Below are 27,650 nucleotides of genomic sequence, written 5' to 3'. Positions count from 1 at the left end.
CAAAAATTAAGAAAATATTGTTGTTTTTTAAGCATTTTGTAGTTTGTACTGATGTCTATTGATCTCTTAGCCACTCTATGCCAATTTTCAATACCAAATGAAATATTTTCTCTATCAACAGCTTTTTTCTATGAGTTCTTTGGCCGTTCTAGTCAGATTTATAAATATTTGTTTACTTCATTCAATTTTTTGTCCAACTAAATTTTTCATTTAAACGTTCCCAAGAAGACAAGTTTTCAGTTGACTATTTAAGTGTCTAATTCCAAAAAAAGCAAATTATATTTAGATACCATTAGTTGTCCTAAGAACAAGACATAAAACTGTTAATCAAAACTCGTTTCACTCTAATGTTGCAAAATGAAATAAAACAAATCAAAACAATAACAACTTTTGCTTTAAATTTATGGACCTTAATTTCTTAAATATTTCTTGAAATTCCCACATTACTCTTCTCATTATAATCATTCACTTTGAAGTCTTGTTGAAAATGTTTTTACACTTATTAAATTAATCAAGTTGAAGAAATTCATTTTCTTATAAAATGAGGCATAACATCTTAGTTTTCTGAAGATACAAGTAAATAATGTAGTGAGCTGTTATTTATGCTATCGAGAAGGGGAAAAAGGAGAGGAAATAGTGGTTTATATCCGTTCACATATTATAAATATGAAGGAAAATTTTGGAATTTATAGAGGATGAAAAGTTGTGAAATATTGAATTTATGATATTGAATCCAATATGATATTGAATGAAAACCTTTTTGTAGAGTTTTGAAGATAAATTGAAAAGTTTTGGAAATGATGAATTTTGAAGATTTTTTCAAATAAATGGATATTTGAATATCCACGCAAGATGGCTTATTGATCCAAAATTCTGCACCAGGCTGGTGTGACTCTGGTTAAACTAAACTCTGTTTTGTGGTCAGATTTTTGATAAGCAATAGTTTATTATCTTAAACAATTTTAATTGAATTTTTAACAAATTACGTTCAAAACTTTATAAATTATCAATTAAAATGTCGAAAAGATTTTTTAAGAAACTTCAACAATTTTAATTAAAAGTTTTCCACAAAATATCGATAAATAATTGCAAAAACTTCAAAAAATTCAAATTGCAATTTAAAAATTCTTCTGTATTTCTAACATAAAATTAGAATTCCCACAAAGAGAACTCATTCAACCCTATCAAATCTCAACTTTTAATGTCCCAAAATTCAGTACTTTTTCAATCTTTTATATCCAACAGAATTTGATCTTATTTTCTTTAACCTAAAAAATATCAAATTAAATATCCAAAAAAGCATTAAATTTCTCATAAAATTCTTCAAGAAACACGAGCAACTCAAAAACGATCGATAAGCAGACACAACAAAATGCTACACAGTCGACCTCATAAATTGCATTTTCAGCAGCAATAAAACTGAAATTAATGCTGCAAAGAAGAGAAGTCATAAAAAATTGTTCCAACAGAACAGATTATCAAGTAACTTTGTCTTGTTTCAAGTCAAAAATATAAAAGTATTTTTTTGATTTTAAAATTCTTCTTGTTTCAACTTCCGAAAGAACTTCAAAAGAAATTCAATTAAAACTTTTTCCTCATTATTTATCAAAAAAACTTACTTTTGTGCAAGATGTAGCATTGTTGTGTAGTAGAAAAGTGGAAAAGTGGTTCTTTAAGCTTCATGCTAATGACAATGATTCCTTTACTTTACTAGAGACAAATAAATAAGATCATAAAGAGAAGAATTTGTTTGTCTTTGAAATGTTCTTTTGAAAAATATGATGGAAAATGAAAAGAAGAAGACATTAAAGATGTCACGAGACTGTGAATAATTTTTGCGAATTATTTTGAACTTCAATCATAAAAATGTGATCGAATTTTGAGAAAATCATTTGAAATTGGTTGAGAAAATCGATGTGAAAGTAATTTCAAAGAATAATATTTTGAATTTTATTAAATTTCAGAATTTTTCGATTTAAGAATTTTAAAATTCAAAACTTGATTTTTTTTTCAATTTTACAATTTTAATGTCAAATTTTGAGAATATAAGAATTTCTGAATATAAGAATGAAAAATTAGGAGCACATTTTTAGAATGCAATTGAATTCGAATTTAAAATTTGACAGAAATATACGTTAAAACTTGGTTAAAACAACAAAGTTTGAGAATTCAAAAATTAAAACTTTTAGAATTCAAAATTTAAGAATTTTAAGAATTTAAGAAATCAAAATTCAGAATCAAATTTCAAATTTATGAACTCAAACTTTAAGAAAATTGTAAAATTTAAGAATTTTACAAACAAAATAATTATTTTGTAGAATATCCAAAAGCAAAAACAGTCTTTAATGATTAAACTTTTCATTAATAAAACTCTTCAATTTGTTTTTAATTCAAATTTCAAGATATTTCTAAATTTATGGCAAATTTTCAATAAGATTTCAAAATTTTCAACCAGAAAACATATTCAATCACCTTTAAAAATTAAGAATTTTTCTTTAGAATTCCAAATAATTAGAAATTTGATTTCAATATGTTTCAATTTTTAAAATTCATTTATTAAAATCAATACTTACTTACTTGATTTTCTAGCCGTACAAATCAGCTGTATTCTTCCATGACCACTCTCAGTTGACGGCTAAAACTGAAATTTAATCGCTGACAGTTCAGCTTGAATCATTGCATAAACATAATTTACAACCATCAATAAAAAACTTTTTTAAATTAAATTTTCTCAAAAAAATCATTTAACTTTTCGATTAATTTACGTTAATTCTGTACTAAAGCCAACACAAACAAACTTCTCATTCAATTTTAAAGAAAATTAAAATACCCAAAACTCAGCTACATTCCAACAAAATGATGCAAATTAAATCTAAGATAAACTGACGATCAAATTAAGCACAAGATCTAATTTCCTTTTATTTTTTTCTTAAAAAAATAACTTTTTTGTAATTAATACAAAAAAATTTTCAAGGAGCACATTAAGGAAATGACTCGAATCTACTTAATTCGCAAGAGTCAGTCAAACATAATAAAGTGTAAATTGAGTATCTCTTTACTCAAAAGCCAGGAAATGGCAAAAATTCAAGAATAATATAAAAAATTTTAAAATTTATTTATAGCACAAAACTTAATAATAAGCCAAGAGCTTAAACAATTAACAATTTAATTTGAGAACTTGGCACTACAAACATTGTGTACACAAATAATATCTTACATTTTATGCGTGAACTAAATTCCTCAGTTGATTGATTTGTAATCTGACATTTCATTCTCGATTCGATTCGATTTGCAAGATGTGTGACTCCGTGTGACTTAGTTAAGGGTTGATCATAAATGACGTTTGAGTGTTGAGGAGGTTAAGAAGTTTATATATAGCTGTGAGCTAGCTTTTGATCTCTATAACTAAAGAGATCGTGAATAGGGCTTCCAGAAGTCTCAAATGCGAGACATTTCAGTCTCGGTCTAGAGAATTCTTATTCCCAATGATTAGACTTCCATAAATTTACTTCTTTAGTGATGATTAGTTGCTATAGATTCACTGTAAATCAAATGGTGCTATTATGGCGGTTTATCATGCTTCTAATGCTGGCTTAAACTGCTTTTTCTGCATGTATGTCTTTGTGGCTCTGCTCTACTTCTCCTATGCAAAATATTCCACAGATAAGTGTATGAAATGACATTTAAGGATAATTAAATCCAGAAATCGAATTCAAGTCGACTATTTTGCACAAGATTTGAGCACGGCAATCAATTAAAGACATCTTATGTCTCGACTTTGTCAAATTTAGGATTTCGATCCTTTTTCATGAATCTTTATTTTGATAATGTGTCTGAAGCTTCATTTTAACATGCTCAAAAGTTATTCTTAGGTGTGTTAAATGAATGAACAGGAATTTTAAATTTAAGACTAACTTATTAACTTAATTCGATGACCGTCCAGATTAATTGTGATCCATGGTCTCAGTAAAGTTAACACTTGAACCTTTTTAATAGGAATTATGTGTACGAGCAAGTACTGCTATGCTACCATGTTGACAATGAAATATCTAACTGAGGTAGAATCACCTTAGTAGACCCGTTAAGGCTATTTTTGACCGATTTTGATGGCCTAATGGCATGATGAGGTTTACCTCCGCATGCTGTTTAGATTGCACCCCAAATGAAGCTCAGATTGATTCTCTTAAAGATGTATAAAGAGCAGAAAATCACGACTTTCACAAAATCCAACTCTCTAATCGACGTCATTTATGAACAACACTACCCGTCTTATAATTATATACAATAAAAAAAATAAATTCTAATTTAATGAAAAACAAAATTTTTTTTCAAATGCAGGATCTAAAAAAATAAGAAAAGAAAAAAAGAATTCGAGCAAACGAGCCAATCAACAACTTTGTGAAAATTAAAACAATTTTTTATTCGCACATACCCTCATTAAAAAATAAATATTTAATTCTCAACGTACCAGAAAAAAGAAGTAAATTTTGAGGAGAATATAAAAGAAGAAAATAAAAAATCTTTTTATTGCGGGCGTCAAGTGGATGAAAAATTAAAATAAGAAGCAATTCCTAACCATTAAACAGGAGGAAGTAAAAAAGTCCATCGAAACGAAGGATCAAACAACCAAATAAAAATTCACGATTACTAAACCGATCTTGACATAAATCACATCGAAAGATCAACGACCCCAGCTGTGCCGTAGGGGACAGACAGCTGGTGAGATCATGTTAGGAATCATTAATCATTAAAAAATAATACAACAGAATTAGAAAAAAAATTATTAAAGTGTGTGACAAAAAAAAATTAAAAATCTATAAAAACCCAAAAAGTGACATAACGTTTGCCACTCTTTTGTGGAACAATAACTTATTTATTATTATTTTAAATTAATTAAAAAAAAATTATCAAAAAAAATATCAAAATTTTTGTAAAGTGGAATCAAGTGGCTTAACAAAAGTGAATTAAAATGGTGGTTACACCAGCAGCAAATGGTGATTTTGCACCAGCTTTTAAGCAAAAGCCTCAGCTTCGACAAGCTGATGATGGCAATAAGTTAATTTTTGAATGTTCACTTGCTGCCTCACCACAACCATCAATTGAATGGTGGCGCGGTGATGAGCAATTGAATGAATCTGATGGACGTACGTTCTTTAAAATTGCACCAAGTAGCGAGACAAATTCTTATAATGTTTCATTGACACTTGATGATGTTGTTGAAACTGATGCGGGATTATATCGTATTGTTGCACGTAATACATCTGGAGAGGTTGCAGCATCAATCAATTTGAATTTTAGCCGTAAGTTATTTTTGAATCTTTTTGTGTTTATTTTAATTAGAAAACTTAATTAATTAATTATGATATATTATGATGGAGTTGAGAGGTTGTTTGATTGATAAGGTAGGTGGTCTAGGATGATGGAATGATATTCAGAAATAATCTTGGAAATGGGAATAAATTGGTAGGAAAGTTTTCAAATTCCGACCATTGTTGTGTAGTTATGAGCGATTTCCGGCCAATTTTCCTTACAAATTCCATCAAAATCAATTTTAAATTGCTGCAAAGAAAGACACTTACCTGATTCCAACCTGATTTAAGTGATTCAATCAAGACTCATCTGATTCTGATAATTTTATGATTCCTGCAAAAGAAAACTGCATCAAAAAATCATTTCCATCCAAATTTATAGTTGTCATAAATTTCCTAAAATCACTTTTTCTGAATATTCATCCACATTTATAGACCACTCACGAAAAGCTCTTATCAAACAAGCTCAAAAACTCTATAAATTTTTATTAAATTTCATCGTTAAAAACAAGGTTTTCACTCAAAGATTTTGCTAAACGTTGCATTATAATAAAAGAAGTTTCTTATTTACCATAAGCTTTACGTCCAAAGAAGATTTCACAATTTTGCTGTGTCCTTAAATACTCTTGAGAGACTAAAGCACAACAAAAGATAATTCACCTTGCAAATGACAAAAGAATCTGTGCAACTCAAACAATTTTTAATCCTCTTTAGAGATTTTCTTTCAATGTTTTATTTTTTTTTTTCTGTTGAACGAGCGAAGGAAATGAAAATTTTCCAAGAATTTCCATTTTATGCGATAAAAGTTCTTTTTCCTAGGAAATTTATTCATGATTTCATGAGCAAATTTTCATCGGAAAATGTCATTGAATATCGAATGTAAATATTTGGAATGATTTAAAGGTTCTTTACAAGTTCTATGACATTTAACGTTAAGTATCCTTGAGAATTGAGGTATTATTGCGAATTCAGAGAAGGTTTTTCTTGATTCTGAAGAATTTTATGTGTATTTTAAACATTTTGATGATTTAAAGGACGTATGAGAATAGCAGGAATCGGTAAATCGATCAAAAGCTCAATGACAGGTCGGCGTGACTCAGAATTACCCTAGCAGGCAAAGAGTCGTGCTTTCAAGAGCTTAGTAAGCTGATAGGAATGCTCATGATCTTATTAGGTTGAGCAAACTCTCCAGACATAGCTGTTAGGGTTAGTTTAGGAATTAATGCCAGTCTGGGACCGGATTCGATTTAAATGGCAAAATCATCTCGACCGACCTAGTGTCAGCTTCCATATAAATGCCAGAGTTACCGCTTGACGGCCTGTTACCCAATTCAGGATCGATTGACCATTTTGTGCCCCTAACAGACAAAGATCACGCTTTCATGGCACAGTAATACCACTACGGTACCTAAAAGCAGTCTCTTTGCCTATTAATCTGCTATTCAGATCCTCTATATCTCCTCATAACGTCAGCAAACTTGACCCACAATGCCAAATTACAATTATAATTCTAATTATTGCCAAAACAAATCAGCTCAAATCAGCAAATCCTCTTAATGACTCACAAACTTATGACTCAATTAAATTATACAATTAAAGAATTAATCATCTTCAAATCTTTAGTCATAATCATAATTTTTGTGCAGCTGTTGTTACAAAAAACCTTTTTTATTCGCTCATTATTATATGCCCATGTTTATAAGATAATCAATTATTATAATTGCTTTGTTGTTACTGTACATGCCACGCGACACTTTTAATACCGAGTGACAATGTCTGTCAGGGAGCTTCAAAAGGCTGTGCTAAAGGTCCTAGAAGCTGGCTATATTTGACAGCCATATGGATGCTATACGAATCTACCCTAGCAGACATAATGCGTGATTTCATGGTACAGAATTCGGTACCTAAAAGCGGTCAATTTGCTTGTTTAAGGCAGCACTAAATTAATTTTCATAAATGACCTTCAACAGCGCCATCCTCATTTTTATGATTTGTGTCACTCGGTATAAGGATTACAAAGTATAATAAAGTAATTCACATGAACATCTTAATTGCATTTTACGACTCGACTCTTGTTATGGCACATTTTTTTGTGGTTGTTGAGTAATTTAAGCACTTGATTTTTTATTGTGATAAATCTTTGCATTTCTTTAATATGAGAATTAATTTTGTAAATCGTGACTTAAATTAAGAGCATTTATCTATCTTGAAATTAAGATCATTTAAATGAAAATAATAAATTTTGTTGGCAAATTTCTTAATTTAAGTTATTAGGGCTGAACAGTTGCAACATGTTTGCTGGGGCACAGTTGCGTCGGTGTATTAATGGCAGTAAGGTATTCAGAAAGGAGGAATGTTTGGAGGAAAAGTCCTTTCTGACTACTTCCCTGTGGAGTTGTCCTGAAGGCATCGTAATCGCGAATTTTGATTCATTTTACGGCTAAAAATGGAGTTAGCCACATTTCACTGCTCGGATTGCTTGACTCAGAGCTTGAAGTCGACTTAAATTTTGAATAGAGTTTAGTTGACTTGAATCGGGCCATGTACCCTTTAATCCACCAAAATCATCCTCCTTGGAGCCGTCAGTGGACCTTCACGTTATGACATAAACTCAGTGACTTAGCCGCACTCTGACTACATTGTGTGACTGTTGTCTACTTCAGAAAAACCATCAAAAATCACATTATTCATAACGTCTGTCAAATGTCATTCGTATCGTTCAAAAAGTGCCTCCTAATTACCATTATTCATTTTACTGACCATAATTTGCATCTTATTATTCTCGTCAATTATCACATTTATTACAAAAAAGTTTCCATTAACTTGTCAAATGACTCAATCTTTGACATTGAACTTGAAAAATTAGCGAGTCAATAAGAAGACCAGCCTGAAAACTTTGCAAAATATTTCTTTGTTTATCAAAAAGTTTTTTTTTGATGAATCCATTAAGGAAATTAGTTTGTGCTATGCATTAATAAAAAAGAAAAGAAAAACTTTTTTTCTCATAATTTTCATTTACGATTCATGTTCTGTTCTAATTTGTGGATTATACTTGTTTTGCATAGTTTTTTTTACAGCCCTTAAAGAAGTTACAACACAAAAATATTTTTTATAGCTTTCATGTGGTGGGCTTGAAGAGCTCGTAAAAGATTTTCATGAAAGAACTTTTTATAAAAATGCAGATTTTTTGTTAGTCCCGAAAGTAAAGTTGAGGAATTTCTGGAATAAATTGAAGCACAACAGCTTTGATGTTCTGGTTGAGGTGGTTAGGGAGCATATTCTTTGGGAGTTTTGGGGTTTATAGCCATATAAGCTTCTCCAAAACCTCACATCAATCAATTTGTTCATAATCTGTCACAATCCCGAGTAATACATGTGAGAAGTGTCCGTCAATACTTTTTTATCATGGACATATTAACTAACGTCAAATTGACTCCGGCTTCAAAGAACTTTCCGATTTTTGTCACATGTCACATGGTTACATGGTCATATGTCATATGGTTACATGGTCATGAGTCACATGGATACATGGATATATATCATATGGCTTCATGGTCATATTTCACTTGACTACATGTGTCACATGATCATATACTACATGTCACATGGTCACATGCGATGTATTCACGTGACAAACATTTGGAAGCAACAAGGAAAATTCTTGTATCTGTCATATGACAGATTTTTAAGCCCTAGTAGCCCGAGGTCATTTGGCATTGATGTGTCCATGACGCAACCTCAAATGATCCCTGACAGACCCTTCCCCAATTGTATCACTCGGATGCATCATTCAGGCAAATAAAAATTTATCGCAAATGTCTCCCGATCAACCATAAATATGCACATTTGTGAGTCATGAAATTTGCGCAAAAATTACATTTGAAATGCTCGCAAAAAAGGAGCAAATTGAATGAGGATCAAGAGATACTTCATACATTTAATGCCTACCACTTAAAATAATGAGCTCGTATCTTGCTGCAAAATGATATCATCATTTTACTCTTTTAGAGCACCTGTCATGTTGCACACTTATGATGATACTTTAGGGGGAGAATGGTGAGTCAGGGTATGGAAGATTTTTAGGGTTTAGATGATTGTTAAAAGCTCAATGTTTGCATTTCTTGCTTTTGAGTTACGTATACTTGCAGTTGTTTGTCGAACAGGACGGTTCTCTGTTAATTTTTCATAAATAAACATGAAAGCTCAGATTTCGGATATGTGTAAATTTAGAATTACTTTTTAAAATGCAATTGAGTACCCAAATAGCACAAATCGGTATATTGACCTAAAATCCGGTTTATCACTTCTTGAATGGATCATTTTATCCTTAAAGTTCACAGAATATCATTGAATCCGATCCTCGACAGGCAGGCGCGACTCTTTCTTGGTCACAAATTTAGTGTAAATTAGTCAATAGAACGACGTGACAACGACGTGGCATGATGTTGGTCACAGTTACGAAAGCATGATGATTGTCACAGTCACGCCGACCTAGTGCCTGTCACAATCACGTATGTTTGATGTCTGTCACAGTGTTGCCGGAGTAGTGTCTGCTTTAGTCACGCCAGCCTGGTGTTTGTCACAACCACGCCAGCCTGGTGTCTGCTACAGTCACATCGGCATGGTGTTTGCTACGAATTGATGAATTATTCATTTTAACTCCAACATCAAGCAGACATGAATCTGGCATGGTGTCTGCTTTAGATACGCCGGACATGGTGTCTGTCATAGTCATGTCGGCTTGGTGCAGAATTTCAGATCGATTAGCCATTTTGTGCAGATATTTAGGGTAGTTTACCATTGGATTTGACAAAATATTAATGTCAATCTGCTATATGATCGTCAATTTAATACCCGACGACATGAATCTGATTTTAAATCCAATTCTAAGCCTTTAAGTGAATTTCCTTTCAAACCAGCTTTAAGAATCACTCAAAAGCAAGTTACGTCAATCACAAATGTTCACTTCTTCCATTCCACACCCTGACATCCACCTTCGTTTAGCAAAAGAAACCACGAAGAAAACGCAATAAAGTAATAAGAAACTTCTCTGATATATACACAAAAAATAAAATTGTAATGTAGCATGTTCAGTCTCTTATTTTACGTCTCTGTATTTTTTTTTCTTCTCTTTCTCATCCCCATCGTCTTCAACGTTACATCCTTATATATATTTTTACGCACTTTTAGCGGCTGATGAACCGAAAGAAAAGTAAGCAAAATTTACTTTCATAAGTTTATGATGCTATAAATTTAGTTGGTGATTTTGCTTATGCTTTCGCAATTTTTTTTTTTTATTTTATTTTCACATAGCTGATTATTATGCTTTTTTAGGATATAAAATAATAAAAAAATGAAAATGAAAACGAGACAATTTCATTTCCTTTTTTTACTTTCCTTGCTCCTTGATTTGCAATGAGTTTTGTAGTTTTATGAGGATTTTTTTTGTTGCTGTTGTAACTGCGTCTGTGTGCATTAAATGATGTCATGAATTGTTGAGTTTATATGATGAGAATGGAAGTCGGCAAATTTGAGGGTGTTATTGTTTGGGAAATTGGAGGTTATGGGAGAATAAAGTGGACCGTATGGGAGTTTAAGTGTGATTTTTGATGCAGCTATTAAGAGACTTAGACCTGGAGGGAGATCGAGACCGGGAACAAAGACCGAGACAGAATACCGAAGCTGACGTCATAACCGAGACCTGACCGAGACTGAGATTGAGGCTTATACCGAAACTTAGAATGAAACTAAGACTGAAACTGAAAATGAGATTGAGACTGACACTGAGATTGAGACTAAGACTAATACAAAGACTTAGACCGATACTGAGACTGAGACTGAGTCTGAGTCTGAAACTGAGACTGTGACCGAGACTGAGACTGATACTGATACTGAGACCGAGATTAAGACTGACACTGAGGATTGAGGACTCAAAACTGCGGACTGAATACTTAAGATTGAGGACTGAGCACTGAGGACCGAAGACTTAAGATTGAGTATTGAGGAGGAGTGAAGACTAAGGAATAAGGAATAAGGACTGATGATTGAGGACTGAGGACTGAGGACTGAGGACTGAGGACAGAGACTTAGACCGAGACTATTCTTGGAAGAATCTTCAACACTAACTCTTGGATGCTCTTCCCAAAACCAGCAACAAACCATTTTCAAGCATCAAAAATCCAAATTTCTTTCATCTTCAAAAGTAAATTGCCACTTCCTAACCTTAAAGTATCAATAATTTCTCAAAAAATTTCTACAACTTCCTCCACACTTCTCACAAAATCCCAACAAAAAATCTAATTACGATTCCTTGTTAATTACTCGCTAATAACAACACCAAACCAAATTTCAATTTACCTGCCTACATTCTTTATGTAATATTCATAGCACGATTCTTATGACTCGTGTAATCATCAAAGTTTGTGTATTATCCCCGTGAAGCTTTCCATCATCTGATTCACACGGCTCATGACATCAAACGACAATAAAAAAAAAGTCTCTCATATATTTTGGCTACGAATAATTGATTTTCTTTGGTTTTATTAGTGATACACGTTTAATAAAATATTACGTTGTATTGATGAGATAACAATGCTGCGTGGCCATAAATTTTATACAATATATTATTTTATTTAGCGAACAAAATGACTTTTTATAGTTTTATTCTTTTTATGAGTTTTTGTGGTTTTTATAGTACTAAATAGGAAGTTGTGTAGAAGGATGGAAGCTTTTTTTGGAGGGGTTGCTGTGTTTTGCTTCTTTGAGTTGCTTCTAATATCCACAGAGTTCATATAGGTCCCAGCTCATGTACATAGAAATGTCTTCTGTTGTTATCTTTGATGGCAAACAGCTTTAGTGTTTCATGGCTTAAAGCAACATGTTGAAATAAGGCTGTTTAATAAGCATATGTCCCGAGCGACACTTGAGTGAGATTTCATGACTTTGACGTTGTATATGCAATTCAAAAACAAAATTCAAATTGCAAAGACGTCGTGATGAATGCATTTACGACATCATCGTTATGATGAGTTGCCCAAAAGCAGAGTTGCGAAACAGGTACCTAAGACAGGCAAGAATATGTACGGTTTTTGCCTGTCACAGTTTCCTGTTTTGCAACTCTGCCCTAGTGTATTGATCAGCAGAACTAACTTCCGTTAATGTTAATATCTGTAAAAGACGTCTACTAGAGTTGAAAGTATTTGACCTTGATCCCAACAAGGTCATGTTCCAATGGTGTGTAGGCTAACAATTATGGCATTACGACAGCAAGTTCATGATTGAGCATATTCTTTCTTTAAGAGGCCAGGATACTCAATCTTCGACAAATTATCCAGATTTAGGGCATAATGCCTGCTAAACGTCAAATCTGACTTTACAGACCTAGCGATGGATTTTTGTCTCTTTTGCTTCAACGGTCTAATCTGCGTCTTGATATGACATCTAGTCATGATCCAAGGCTTTCCTCATATTGGCGCCACTAGCCATCAATTGCCGATTTTCTAAACTGTCTCAAACAACAGCTTCCATCCATGAGTTCTTTAGCCATCCTCTTAATATTTTGCCATCTACAAGCCCAGCAATCTACAATCTTTTTCAACAATACTGCAAAAATCCAATAATAAACTATTTCCCCAAAATGACGAACCTCTTTCCCCCATCTTAGTAGAATTTATTATTATTTCTTATGATTTTATTTTATTATTATTATTTTTTTCGCTTAATTCTAACAAAAACAACTTGCATTGGCTTATTTTTAGAGGTGCCCGATCTGGATCAGTTTGAAAGGTAATCAAGACTTACCTTGTCTATCAGATGTTCAGTTATGTGATTTTTTTTTTATTGTATTTTTTGATTTTGTTTGTTTTTTGCTACGCAAATGTATTTTTATTGTTTTGCTCCTACGCATCGGAACGTATAGCATTATTGACCTAATATTTTACTTTTCTTTCTCTTGCTCCTTTCATCAACAACATGTGCAAACCCAACAGACAAATTGATGGATTAGCGCCAACATTCTTAAAGAAACCAGCAATTCGTCAAGAAGATGACGGCAAACGTCTTTTGTTTGAATGTTTAATTAAAGCTGATCCATTGCCACAAGTAAGATGGAGTCATAATGGCAGTCCTGTTGATGACGATGCCAGACATAAGGTATTTATTATTGCTTTATTTTATTAAGCCTCAAATTTATTATTTTTATTTTTTCAATTTTTTTACCCGCGCTTACACAACCTTCAGCTGTCAGTTTCGAAGGATGGCCAACAATATTTTGCCTCACTTGAGATTAAAAATGTTACCGTTGAGGATGCCGGTAAATATAAAGTGACGGCAAAAAATGAGTTGGGCGAGAGCAATGCAACGATTACATTGAACTTTGACAGTAAGTAAAATTAATTCACATGGAAATGGCGATGCACGTGGTCTGTCAATGGAACCGTAAAAAAATTGAGAATTTCTGAAAATTCGTTTTTGAATTTAATGGAGAAAAATGAAATTTAATGGGAAGAAAAATGTTTTTTAAAGGAATAAGTTACCTTGAAGCATGCTTGGGGAATCAAAATAAATTCTGAATTTGACAGTTGTTAATTGAATTTATTTGGAATTTTGTAGAATTTCGTGTGGGAGTTTTTGGAATAGAAAAAAATATGAAAAATATGAAATTAAAAGCTTTGACATTTTAGAAAAAAAAATATTGGAAAATATTAGCAGATTGAGTTTGTTTTAAAGTTTGGGTATTTACTCTATGGATGTGATGATATTTACATGCATGTACTATCGATGTGCATGTAATGTCATGAGGCTTGGTTGCTAAAGGTTTCATCGAATGTGCTTCCAAGTGGGTATAAGTACGGTTTAAATAGACGTAAGAGGCATTTCACTTATTCTAAAAGCTGGGCAGCCTGTGTGTCCACAATCAATTTTGGAAATGCCATTCACCATGTGTGTGGTTTCGGTTGAGGCTTAACACTAAGGTGCCGCGAAGAATAGAAGGTTGTCAATCACTGACTAATTACTTACTTATTTACTGGAACCATGCTCCGACTTTTAGCTTAGGTTGGGGAAGTTTATTTTTTTGGAAACTATTTTTTTGGCACAGAATTTTTTGGAAAATATTTTTCTGGAATTTAATTTTTTGGAAAATAAAATTTTGGAATAGAATTATTTGGAAAGGAATTTTTTGGCATTATTTTTTTGGAAAATAATTTTTTGGATTAACCTTTTTTGGAAAATAATTTTTTGGAAAAACCTTTTTTGGAAATTATTTTCTTGGAAATTTTTATTTGGAAAATATTTTTGGGCAGCCTGGAAAAACTTTTTTTGGAAGAGAAATTTTTGGAAAATTCAAATCTAATAGATTTTAGCTTGTAATTTAATATGTGGAATATTTGTTCGGCGCTTTTTTTTATAATTTACCAGTACTAAATTAATGTCTTTTATATGAAAAGTTTTCTAACTCTCGGTCAAGAGAACAATAATGACTTAAACATTGCTGGATTCTGTTTTTGGGCAGAATATTTGACTACGATCTTAGTAGATCTTGTGCTTTAAGTTTGAATGACTTGGATTTAACTTGATGTTAATTTTTTGGTCTATAAGTGATCGGTATCTTACTGGATTTGGTTTTATGGGAGCAAAACTATTATCTATTAATCAATTAAGGATCGCTAGATCAAAAATGAGCTTAAATCTTTCGATCAATAAGACGACGAGTTTTGCAATTTTTATAAAAGTTTCATGTATAATAAAAATTGCGTAGTTGTGCTCGGTTAAAAACTTCTAAATTTCTGGGTTCAAACATAGCCATGAACCTAACTGCCTTTTTATTTTTCAATCTTTATTGTTTTATAATTTTTTTAAAAATAATATAAACCGTCCTTAAACTTAAACACAAGATCTACTAAGATCGTAGTCAAATACTCTGCCCAAAAACAGAATCCAGCAATGTAAAAGTCATTATTGTTCTCTTGACCGAGAGTTAGAAAACTTTTCATATAAAAGACATTAATTTAGTACTGGTAAATTATAAAAAAAGCGCCGAACAAATATTCCACATATTAAATTACAAGCTAAAATCTATTAGATTTGAATTTTCCAAAAATTTCTCTTCCAAAAAAAGTTTTTCCAAAAAAATATTTTCCAAATAAAAATTTCCAAGAAAATAATTTCCAAAAAAGGTTTTTCCAAAAAATTATTTTCCAAAAAAGGTTAATCCAAAAAATTATTTTCCAAAAAAATAATGCCAAAAAATTCCTTTCCAAATAATTCTATTCCAAAATTTTATTTTCCAAAAAATTAAATTCCAGAAAAATATTTTCCAAAAAATTCTGTGCCAAAAAAATAGTTTCCAAAAAAATATAGTCCGCCGCTTAGGTTGCTACAAAAGGCCTTCCATTTGACTCTGTTGCCGGCTTTATCACAAAGCTTGTACAAATTCTCAGTTTTGACATCTAACTGGCATTTCTTCATTACCGTCCTACGCCATGTTGCTCTTGGAGCACCTGGGCGCCTTTTCTCTTGTGGATTCCAACCAAGGACAGTATAGCAAGCTTGTGTCTAACCCCCAGCTACAACACTATTCCCTTCCACAGACTAATTATGGAATGCAAAATATTGGATTCTTAAGCATTGTTAGCTGCAACATGAAGTCATGTGTTGTTTACAATAATTAAAGACTTTGACACTCATTAAGTAACGTCTTTGAGCATACAGATCGATTATAATACATGACCTCCATTAGATAGCACCAGAAACTAGCTCTATCACTGGCTACCGACTGTCAATAGCCAATATCAAGTACAATACTGTCAACTGTCTCCATCAACAGCATGTTCAATTTGACAAGTCTCACAAAAAAATCTCAAATTTTCCCTCGATTGACAGACCCACGTAACATGCCAAATCACATAAAAAAAAAGATAATAATTCAAAAAAAAAAGAAAAAAAATTGACTTTAAAATAAAAAACTTCAAAATTCTTAATCACACACACTCGAAGGCTTCTTTATTATCTATCAACTCTTTAATTAATCATCTCAGCATTAATACTTTTAAGAGCTTATTCTTCATCATTTTCTAATTATCAAATCAGTTAACCTAACAATACATCCACAAAATGAGTAGACATACTACTCTAAATAATATAAATTATCTTAGTTAGTTCCACATACATAATTAAATGCTGATTTATCTTCATACTTGTTTGTGTGTGTATGTAGAGATAGATGTGGCAATGATCTATTAATAGCTTTTAATTCTTACGCGATGCCGCACGATATCTGCACACATAAGCACATTCACAGTCTGTGCAGGTTGAAGAGCATCAGTCACGATCATGTTTGCAGTTTTTTTACTTAACCAGCCATACTTTTTTTTTTCTTAATTCGCAAATGGTGCCGTACTTCTTTTAATTTTAGTTCCATTCGTGTGTGTGATTATTCATGTTTTAGTTATAGCCTTTAACTTTAATTTTTTTGTCGGACGGAATCAACCACTTGTTATTTTACTCTCTCGGGTTTTTTTTTGACTCTCATTTTAATGATCGGGCTATAGCCGAGGGCAGATTATGCCGTACACTCCCAAAATATAAAAATAAAATGTATCAAAAAATTTCAATATTTTTTTAGGTATTTTGGCCCCGTGATGCTATTTTTAAAAATTTTGCCTTATTATTGTCATTAATATCATCCTCACACTCTCACTGGTCCGTCAGTGATTTCATATATTATTATTAAATATTACATTACGAAATATAAGTATGAATGTGAGGTGGTTTTGGAAGTATGAATATGTAAATATTCAGATATTTTTATAATTTTAATTCATAAAAAAACTTTTTTTCTTTTCTTGACGATACGAAGTAAAATCTTAAAAATAGACTAGAAATGCGGGAATGATGATGATGATGATCACGGGGGCTGTTTGGGAGGGCAAGTGAGAAATTTTATTCGTATTATTCATCATCATCTTCATACGTAAATGAATTTTTCTTGTTCGGTTAAAAATGATGATTTATGGATGGTGTAGATGTTTAGTTCTTTGACTTTGTTGTTGGAATTTTTCTTTACTGTCGTCTATGAATTTTTTTTTTATAGATTTTTTCACATCATTAGGGAGGAAATTTCAGTAATGTTTGAGAGATTTTATGGCATATTTTTAAGTTGTCTGATTTAAGCAGCTTCAATCTATCTTTTAAGTGTATTCTGGATCCAGAAATGGGGAGTTGTAGTCATGTCCAAGCGATATAAATGGAGAATGCTTCAAAACGGACCATTTAGCGCTTCATCACGGATCAATTCATTAGTACCAACAGTTAGCTATCTCTGTATGGCTTCAAAATAGAGATGGATCAATGGCCGAACACTTTTCATGTGTAGCTCGAGTCGAACCATTCTATAAAGTGTCTTATGTACAACAATCTCATTCTATGCCATAAAGATACCTCATAACTCTCCAATTTTCACTATAATTTCATAATACCTTCATTAAGGTTCCCTAATGGCTTGTCTTTGACACATTCTAGAGATTCAGACAATTCCAGGCCGTATGCACATGAAAACATCAAAACTAGCTATCAAATTGACATTAACATGTTCTTGTCCACTTTAATAGCATATCTTGATGTCAATCCTGTCTCAAAAACACTTTACTGCCATTTTAAAATCTCAGAGTTTGGCTATGAACCGCAGAATTATATTTCCTGCATTATAAATGCGTAGGCCTGCATTTCTTGATGAACCCTAAAACAATTCAATTCCGATTGTGATCCATGGCCTCCCTTAGTTTGTATCTGAAGCCGGCTCATTTTTTGGCTACAGTCTGTCAATTACTGATGCCAAGTGCATTACTATCTCTATCAACAGCGTCTTTTAATGAAAATTCCCATCAGATTATGTCAAAATCTCATGTCAAATTCCTTAGATTATCATAAATTTACGACTTTTTGAATTTGTGAAAATAATGTCCAATTTCAACATCTTATTAGTCCAATCCCAATCATTTCCGTACATCCCCGAATAAAATTTCTCAACCCTAAACGCGTAAAACTCTCTTAAGTATCTCACTAGCTTCCAATAAGGAAGCAAAAACCCAAAAAATTCTAAATTAAAATTGCAAATAAATTGTAATTGAAAACTCATCACAATTCAAAGGCGATGAAGCAGCAGTGCCGGACGATGGATGTAAACCAACATTTACAGAGCGACCAGTAATAAAGCAACTGGATGATGATAAATCTGGCGGTCGTATCTTGTTTGAATGTCGATGTGTTGGAGATCCGAAGCCTGATTTAGTATGGTAATGCATGATTCATTTGATATTTAATTTTTACTGGCTTTCAATGTGTCCTAACTTTATGTCGTCTTTTTTCTCTTCACTTTTTTTGTGTCTCATTCGATTAGGTATCATGGCAATGAACAACTTGTTAACGGTCCAAGATTTCATATGACTATAGAAGCCGATCAAAAGCTCTATTATATCGCTAAATTAGAAATACGTGGTGTACAGCCAACCGATAAAGGTGAATATCGTGCTGTAGCATCAAATAAGCATGGCGAAAGCGTAGCTACGATTAATCTTAATTTCGATAGTGCTGCTGGAGGAGCTCCAAAGTAAGTTTGACATTATTGTGCTGTAGGCGCATTTAATAATTGCTTAGAAGGTTGTCTTGGCATGCCTGTGCATCTGGTACTTAAAAACCAATCAAATGCATCAGTCCATGCTGTCCAAATCCTTCCTTTACCAAGAATAAGCAACAGAAACTTAATAATATTAAATAATTCCAGAATCCCAGCTGGCAAGCCACCACGTTTCCCAAAGAAGCCAACCATCCGTCAAGATGAGGATGCAATAACCGAGGAAATGCTTTTGATTATGGAATGTATATTGGAAGCAAATCCCGGACCAGAAATTCGTTGGTATCGTGGCGATACAGCAATCGAAGAATCAACACCACGTTATAAAATGGAACGTAAAAAGACTGGACGTGATCAATTCACATTGACATTAACAATACGTGCACCAACACAAGAAGATGGCGGTCAATATCGTTGTAATGCTGTTAATGCATTTGGTGAATCAAATGCAAACATTGCCCTTAACTTCGCAGGTAAATTATTTCATGGAAAAAATCCACAAAAAATGTGTTTTTTTGAGTAATCCTTTAATGTATATGACCTTTAATGTCATGTGATGGGTAAGTGAACATACCGGCTGAACTGTTAAAATAGAATTTTCTGGGAGAGTACGCGTCAGACCCCAAAACAAACTTCTGTGGTTGTAAATAATGACAAAAACCATTCCATGCTTTGCATCAATAACAAGCAAATATCATTTGACTTTTTTATTTTGTAATTTCTAATAATTTTGCATTCATGTCCAAAAACTTTACACAACAAAAAACAATTAAATAATGATGTCTGTTATGTCATGTCTGTAAACAGTCAACAAAATGTCAATTTTATTTGATTTATTTTTCCTTTTTTAGGCGATGCCGATGACCAGAAAAATGCAGCTGGCTTTGCACCAACATTCACAAGCAAGCCAAAGATCACACCATTGGCAAACGGTACCAAAATCGAAATGTTGTGTCAATGTCGTTCAAAACCACAGCCAGAAGTTACATGGTTCAAGGGTATTCATGAGATTTATGTAACACCATCAGCTGAACATGCCGCTAAGAAGATCAAAAAGGATGAAACACTTACGGAAGTGATTGAACGTTATAGCTTCTCTTGCACTGCTGTCGATGCAACAAGTGATGAGAAGAAGGATTTCTATGAGATTCGTTTGGTCATTACAAATCCACGTAAATTTGATAGCGATGTGTTCAAGTGTGTCTTAAAGAATGAATTTGGTGATGCATGTGCTAATCTCAATCTCAACATTGACGACGAAGAGGAAGAAATGGCCGAACTTGCTCCAATATTTTTGGAGAAACCAAAAATTGAGGAAGTTAACGAAGTTGTGACAATGCGTTGTCATGTCACGACAAAATGTACGACAGAAAAATTGCAAGTTGTATGGACAAAGGACAGTAATGTCATTGTTGAGAAGGAGAACTTGAAATTGAATATTCAAGAAGTTAAGCAAGGTGAATTTATCATCACACTTGTACTTAATAAGCCGGGTATTGATGATGCTGGTTTATACAAGTGCAACATTCGCAACACCTACGGTGAACTTAATGCAAATCTTACATTGAATATTGATGTTGTTCCCGTCATCAAGGAACGTCCACGCATCAAGAAAATCATTAAGAAGAAGGAGGTCATCATTGAATGTCGTGTTGCTGTCACAATTGGTGAAGCTAATTTACCAAAGTGCGAATGGACGCATAATGGAAAGAAAATATCAAAAACATCAACACGTCATACATCAAGTGTGACAGAAACGACACAGACTGTCATTTCGAGTGGAACAAAGGAATTCATTTCACAACTTTTCATTAAGAATGTCACTAAGGAGGATGTTGGTAAATATCAAATGATTGCCAAGAATGTCAAGGGAGAGGCTTTCTCACAGGAAGTCAATTTGACAAATATCGAGCAAGATGAGGAGGAAGAAGAGATGGCACCACCACAAAAGAAGAAGAAGGAAGAAGAGAAGAAGAAGGAAGAGGAAGAAAAGAAGAAGGAAGAAGAGCGCAAGTTGGAAGAGCAAAAGAAGGTAAATTTGTTGTTAGAATGATGACTTTGAGCTTAAAGCTGCTAGATAGTAGCCTGCTTATGACTTTATGCAACAGAATAGTTATGAATACATCAAAATTTCTTAAATTGTCAAGAAAATTCCAGTTTTTGTGACCTTGATTCCAAAAAATGTGAATAATGAATTCCCACTTAATTTTAATAGATTCTTGCACATCTGTATCAAGGACTCAAGTTCATTTGACCCAAAAACACACTTTTTCATTGAAATATCAAAGTAAACAATCCAAAATTAATCGCAGCAATTTTTCTTTCATAAACAAAAATTTTTGTTGTTCCTTAAAAAGTCGGTCAAAGTTCACATCACTTTATGAATATTAATATCCACAAATCCATCTGTTGCTCATCGTTTTCAAACCTTATATTCTATGTACACATGTTCTATTCATATCTGTGCATAAATTTCCTAATATTATTGTTCTCAAAACTGTCCTAGTCTATATCTCATAACTCACTTTATGTTTTGTGATTAACTCCATTCATTGTTGAATGTATAGGAAGAAGAAAAGAAGAAAAAGGAGGAAGAGCACAAGAAGAAATTAGAAGAAAAGAAAAAGAAGGAAGAAGAGATCAAAAAGCTCGAAGAGGAAACGAAAATAGCTGAAGAAAAGAAGATTGTCGAGGAGCGTAAGAAGAAAGAGGAGGAAAAGAAGGTTGTCGAGGAGAAGTTGAAGATTGAAGAAGAGAAGAAAGTTATCGAGAAGAAAAAAGCTGAAGAAACGAAGAAAATTGAGGAAGAAAAGAAAATAGTCGAAGAGAAGAAGAAGATCGAGGAAAAGAAGAAGGTTGAGGAACAGAAAAAGGTTGAAGAAACGAAGAAAATCGAAGAACAGAAGAAGATCGAAGAGAAGAAAGTCATCGAGGAGAAAAAGGCAGTCGAGGAGAAGAAAAAGGTAGAAGAAAAGAAGAAGGAAGAGGAGAAGAAGGCTGCTGTTAAGCAAAAGGTTTGTATATCTCATTAAATCATCCAAAACATAATCATTTTGTATAAATATACTGCATTGCTGCCTGTTGGCTTTGCATAGATTAGGATATTATTTTATATATAAGAACTTAGTGTTAGACTAGATCGATATTAGTTGTTTTTGCCCCTTTTTGACTGTACATATTATATGCTATGCCTTTAGAAACCTGAAGACACTCCCAAACCTGATGAACAAAAACCCGATGATAAAAAAGAACCTAAAGTAGAACAGAAAATTAAATCCGATGAAATTAAAAAAGAACCTAAAGTTGAGGCTAAGCCAGACGACAAAAAAGAACAAAAAGTCGAGGCTAAGCCGATAACTAAAAATGGCGTTAAGCCTGATGATAAAAAAGAAATTAAAACAGAGGCTAAGCCCGATATTAAAGTCGAGGCTAAACCTGATGATAAAAAAGAAAATGCTAAAGTAGAACCTAAATTGGAACCTAAATCCGCTGACACAAAACAAGATAAAACTGACACACCAAAAACACAAGACACTCGCAAAGCTTCCATTAAAGACGAACCAAAACCCTCTGATGAGCGTAAAGAGTCTATTAAAGATGAGACAAAGCCAGGACTTCGTAAAGAGTCGGTTGATGAGACTAAGCCTGGTTTTCGTAGAATGTCTATAAAGGTGAGGATCCTCATTATTATCGATTGCTACGAGATTTAGAGATTATTTAGGTTTACAATAAGACGAAAATTATTATTTTTTATAATTTAGTATTACTCATTTGATTCCATTAATTTTTGATATTATTGGTATTAACATTAATTTATTATGTTCAGAATATTGAGGATTTGTGAGGAATTTTGTGATATTTTTTGAATTTTTGAGTAGAATTATGTAGTTTTAAAGATTTTTTTAAAATTCTTGAATCGTATTTTTGATTTTTGACAGTATTTTTACCTAGTTTGAAGATCTGTGGTACTTTTTGCTGTTTTTTACATGTAGATATCAACTAAGATCGGTTTTAGGGTTTATTCCTCTCCGTAAATTGAATGTTGAATTAAAAATTGTACAAAACTGAAGTCAGTTCAACTTAATTTTATCTGATTTGAATTTAATTCAGTACAATTAAGCTTAACTCAGTTATAAAGAGTTGACTTTAGCTCAAATTAGTCCAATTCAGTTCAAATCAGGTCAATTCAGTTCAATTCAGTTCAAATCAGTTCAATTCAGTTCAATTAGGCTGAATTCAGTTCTAATTCAGTTCAATTCAGTTCAATTGGGCTGAATTCAGTTCTAATTCAGTTCAATTCGATTCAATTCAGTTCAATTCTGTTTTATTCGGTTCAATTGAGCTGAATTCAGTTCAATTGAGTTCAATTCAGTTCAATTCAGTTTAAATCAGTTCAATTAAGCTGAATTTAGTTCAATTAAGCTGAATTTAGTTCAAATTCACTTCATTATAATTCAATTCAGTTCAAATCAGTTCAATTCCAACTCAAATCAGTTCAATTTAATTCAGTTCAGTTCAGCTTTTAACTCAATATTCAATTAAGAATTAGGATATACCCTCAAAACCGAACACTTAACTTGTACTCTATAGCATTTTTGAACCAGTATTAAGTTGGTTTTAAGCCCCAACTCCCTACAAAATCCCATCAAAATTCTGAACATTCCATTTTTGAAAATTAATCTTATTGTTGGTTTTATTCAATCTTCCAAAAAGTCAAAAAAATTCATACAAAATTGGATTATTTTCTAAAAAAAATAAATAAGTTTGATAGTAAAAAAAGTCGGAAGGACCTCACATTCCTAACTATATTAAAGATCAAAAATTTATTTCTTTTTTTTCACATCGATGTATATAAAAAAAAAAATATGTTTCTGTATAAATAACAATTTCTAGGAAGGGTTGGAAGGGTTGAAACCGTTTAAGAAAACGGTAGTCAAGGTAAAGTTGTGTGACATGATCTTGACATGCTTTATAATCTTTGCTTAATCTATTATTTATATCTATAAAAATCTATAAATCTTTAATTTTAAGCCAATTGATTCACTTGAAATTCCTTTCATTTTGAGTGAGTCAAAAACACTATTTTAGCTGTAAATCTATCTATGACTATCTATGATCTATGTATCTTTCTTTTCTCTCTCTTTCTCTCTCTCTCTCTTTATGTCTATATAAACCTCTATCTATCTATCACTATCTATCTAATTCATTGTTGTCCTGCTTATCGTACACATAAATGTTACCATAAACCTAAATTCATGTATACAGGATAAAGGAAAGAAGGAGGAAGCCGAGGAGGTATTATTATATAAATGCCTTAAAAATTTTATTTCTTTATCATTCAAAATTTCATCACATTTTTATTTTTTAAGTTTTTTTTTATTTTATTTGGATTTACTTTTGAGTTTTCACATTTATTGGTGGATATGACTGGCCAATGAATGTTGGATTATTTGTGCTTTTATAGATTGTCAGCTTTAATTTTCTATCTAGCTCTTTTTGGAAAATAATTCTGGAATTTTCCAAGGTCCTATTTGCTTTCTATCCAAGGCTTAACATTTCTTTCAATTTTAGACACTTTTGGATGAGCTATAAAAGGTCATTAAATGTTCTTTTCTATGTCAAACATCTCATTTATAACTGAGCAACACAAAATATGTCGTGTTGTCTGGGTTGTTACGTGGCAACCAAGTGACACTCATGTTGCAGTCATGTGACACTCATGTAGTAGCCATGTGACACTCATGTGACATTTATGTTTAAGCCATGTGACACTCATATGCCAACCATGTGACATCCAAGTGGCAATCATGTGGAACTCATATGTCAACCATATGACTTTCATGTGGGAGCCATGTGACACTCATGTGGAAGCCATGTGACACTCATGTGGCAACCATGTGACCCTTAAATGGAAACCATGTGACACTCATATGACAACCATGTGACACTCATATGGCAACCATGTGATACTCATATGGCAACCATGTGACACTCATGTGGCAGCCATGTGACTCTCATATGGCAATCATGTGGTAGTCATGTGACACTCATGTGGCAGTCATGTGGCAGTCATGTAGCACCTATATGACGATCAGCATGATTAAAGTCACTTGAACATCATGTGGTTGACTTATTCATACAAAACCCTAGTCGACTTCAAACACTAGCTTAAATCAGTAGTCGACTTCAAGGAAAATTTCACATTTTCGCCCTTTTACAAGCTCTAAACCCCCATACAAAACTTGGCCAGTCATACCATTGCCTCGCATTCTTTAAATATTTTAAGCCAAAAAAACCAAAAATTTTTCTTTCCAAACTTTTTCTTAGAGTGATTTGAGTAGAAATATGACTGATGAACCTGATAACAAATCAGACATCAAGCCAAATGACAGTCCAAAGTCAAAAGTTTCCAAAAAACCTACCTCAGATACTCCCGAACCTAAGCCATTGGATCAAAAGTCTAAAAAAGCTAGTTCCGATGAGGAACAACCGAAACCAAAATTAAAGAAAAAAGTTCCAAAGTCTAAGTATGAGGAACTGCCGGAAATACCGGACTATGAAAGACCACCGTTGGAAAAATACGAGAAGGCTGATTTTGAGCCGACGAAGAAAACTGAAACTAAAGTTCCGGACGCGCTTGTGGAAGCTGACAAAAAACCAAAGGCCAAAGTCACAAAACCTAAAGAAAAAGTTGAGGAACTGCCAAAAATTGACGATTATGAAAAGCCAGAGTTGGAAAAATATGAAAAAACTCCATTTGAGCCAACTGAGAAGCCAAAGGATGAAAAGAAGCCAGCAGCGACTAAGAAAGCTCCAGTAGAAGAAAAACCTGAAGAAGTCAAGCCTTTAAAACAGACAAAAAAGAAGGACGACGACCAAAAACCAGCAGAAGAAGAACCAAAACAGAGAATCAGGTTCCCAAAGAAGACAAAACAAGAAGAACTTCCGCAAATTCCTGACGATGAACGACCAGAACTGGAGAAATATGTTGAGTCAGACTTTGATCCAACAGTTAAAGAAAAGCGCAAGAGACAGCCTAAAGGAAAGACCGAGGAATTGCCAGAAGTTCCAGAATATGAGAAGCCAGAGTTGGAAAAGTACGAAAGGAACGAATATGAACCCAAAAAGAAGCCACCAGAAGAGGAACCAAAGTCTTGGTCAGGTAAAATTAAACCAAAGGAAGAAGAAGAACCGTCAGGAATTGCCTTAAAGCCATGGAAAAAGGAAGCTGAAAAGGATGAGGAACCTAAGCCTAAAGAACCTGAAAAGAAGCGAAGAGCCAGTGATTTGGTCGATAAACCAGCCACAAAGGATGTCGATAAAAAACGAAGAAGCAGCGAAGTGCCTGAAAAGTTGTCGGAACCTGAGAAGGTCCAGAAGGAAGTCTATGTTCCTGGAGATGGTCCTGAGAAGAAAGGTAAAGATGCAGACACAAAAGGTAAACCAGGTCCAAAGGAACCTGAGAAGAAGGTCAAAGATGCTGAGCAGCCTGGCAAGCCAGCACCAAAAACAAAGGAACCAGCCAAAGATGACGATTTACCTGACATAGCAAACCTCAAACTCGGACCTAAAAAGTCTCCATTAAAACCACAAGAACCAGCTACTGTCGAACAAGACACAGAAGCAACATTCAAAGGACCCAAAAAGCCAGCACCAAAACGATCCACAGAAGCAGAATCAGTCGCTGCTGACATGAAATCAAAACCACAGCCCAAAGCACCACAAACAGTTGAAGAAGCAGTTTCCAAAAGTATAACAATTAAGGAACCACAGGACATGCCAGTTGAGATTATAATAACCGAAACTGAAGATGCAGGAACTGACGCTAAGAAGAAAACTCGTCGATTTGATCCAATGGCTAAAGTGCCTGAAGATGAAGAACTTCCATCTCAGGCACATCCTAAATCCCAAGATCCTAAACCTAATGGTCAAAAAAAATATGATCCTTTCGCTTATGACTTAACGGACTTGAATGATGGCATTAAAGACAATGCAGAACCACAGGTAAACATAATACAAATACATTAAAACACACACAAATACACACAAAAGTGCCTCAAAATTTAAAAATGGTGAAAAATTTTTTGATTGTTTGAGAGATTTTTTTGGGTATTTTTGCCGAGCAGCACATGGAAGGCAGATAGGGGATTGGAGTTAACAGACAAAGAACATGCTATACAACTTTAATGCCACTAAGGTGCCTTGAAAGCATCACAGTTGTAAAGCATGTTCTATGTCTGTTAAGTGCCGTTCTGGATGCATAAAGAAGTTCCAATGCTCAAGTGTGCTGCTCGGGTCTAGTAGAAAATTTGAATTTTCTTTAAAATTTAACGAACTTTAAGAATTTGAATTTTTACACATCAAAATTTTACTTTGAAACTTTGAGTTTTGTTATGTAAAAAAAGTTCAAAGTTTGAACGTTGATATGTAAAAAATCAAATTTTGATTTTTGATGTGTAAAAAATTCAAATTTCAAAGTTCCGTTAAAATTCAAATTTTAAAAGACCGTTAAAAATTCAAATTTCAAAAAATTCGTTGAAAATTTTCAATTAATTTTATTAAAATAGTAGAAATTGAGACTAAATCAAACAATCAATAAGTAGACTACATACAGGCTCATATGAATGGAATTTACAGGAAATATGAAGGCTTTTAAGACTAAACTTCCTTCAAAACCTTCTAGAACTTTCTCTAAATAATTCCATCCATAT

General features: G+C 33.0%; 1 protein-coding gene across 18 annotated transcripts in view; it reads left to right on the top strand.

Moving 5' to 3' along the window:
* Positions 1-27,650, top strand: part of bt (projectin protein bent) — a 91,592-nt gene that overhangs the window by 4,035 nt on the left and 59,907 nt on the right. For 10 of the 18 annotated variants that reach the window (XM_070645114.1, XM_070645113.1, XM_070645112.1 and 7 more), the window contains exons 3-14: positions 4,339-5,300; positions 10,500-10,521; positions 13,298-13,460; positions 13,548-13,689; positions 18,457-18,601; positions 18,706-18,915; positions 19,090-19,412; positions 19,791-20,971; positions 21,507-21,953; positions 22,137-22,610; positions 24,205-24,234; positions 25,267-26,943. In XM_070645114.1, the coding sequence (XP_070501215.1) occupies positions 4,970-5,300; positions 10,500-10,521; positions 13,298-13,460; positions 13,548-13,689; positions 18,457-18,601; positions 18,706-18,915; positions 19,090-19,412; positions 19,791-20,971; positions 21,507-21,953; positions 22,137-22,610; positions 24,205-24,234; positions 25,267-26,943 (5,145 nt within the window). In that variant the 5' untranslated portion in view covers positions 4,339-4,969. Of the gene's footprint in view, positions 1-4,338; positions 5,301-10,499; positions 10,522-13,297; positions 13,461-13,547; positions 13,690-18,456; positions 18,602-18,705; positions 18,916-19,089; positions 19,413-19,790; positions 20,972-21,506; positions 21,954-22,136; positions 22,611-23,832; positions 23,878-24,204; positions 24,235-25,266; positions 26,944-27,650 lie in introns of all 18 variants that reach the window. The other 8 variants (XM_070645115.1, XM_070645106.1, XM_070645120.1 and 5 more) reach the window with 8 other exon arrangements.

Source organism: Chironomus tepperi, unplaced genomic scaffold (genome assembly GCF_022539635.2).
Source record: "Chironomus tepperi strain 1889 unplaced genomic scaffold, CSIRO-AGI_Ctep_v1 contig_351, whole genome shotgun sequence".
Lineage (NCBI taxonomy): Eukaryota > Metazoa > Arthropoda > Insecta > Diptera > Chironomidae > Chironomus > Chironomus tepperi.
The sequence above is the reverse complement of the archived record's forward strand: the minus strand, read 5'-3'. Positions and strand labels throughout refer to the sequence as shown.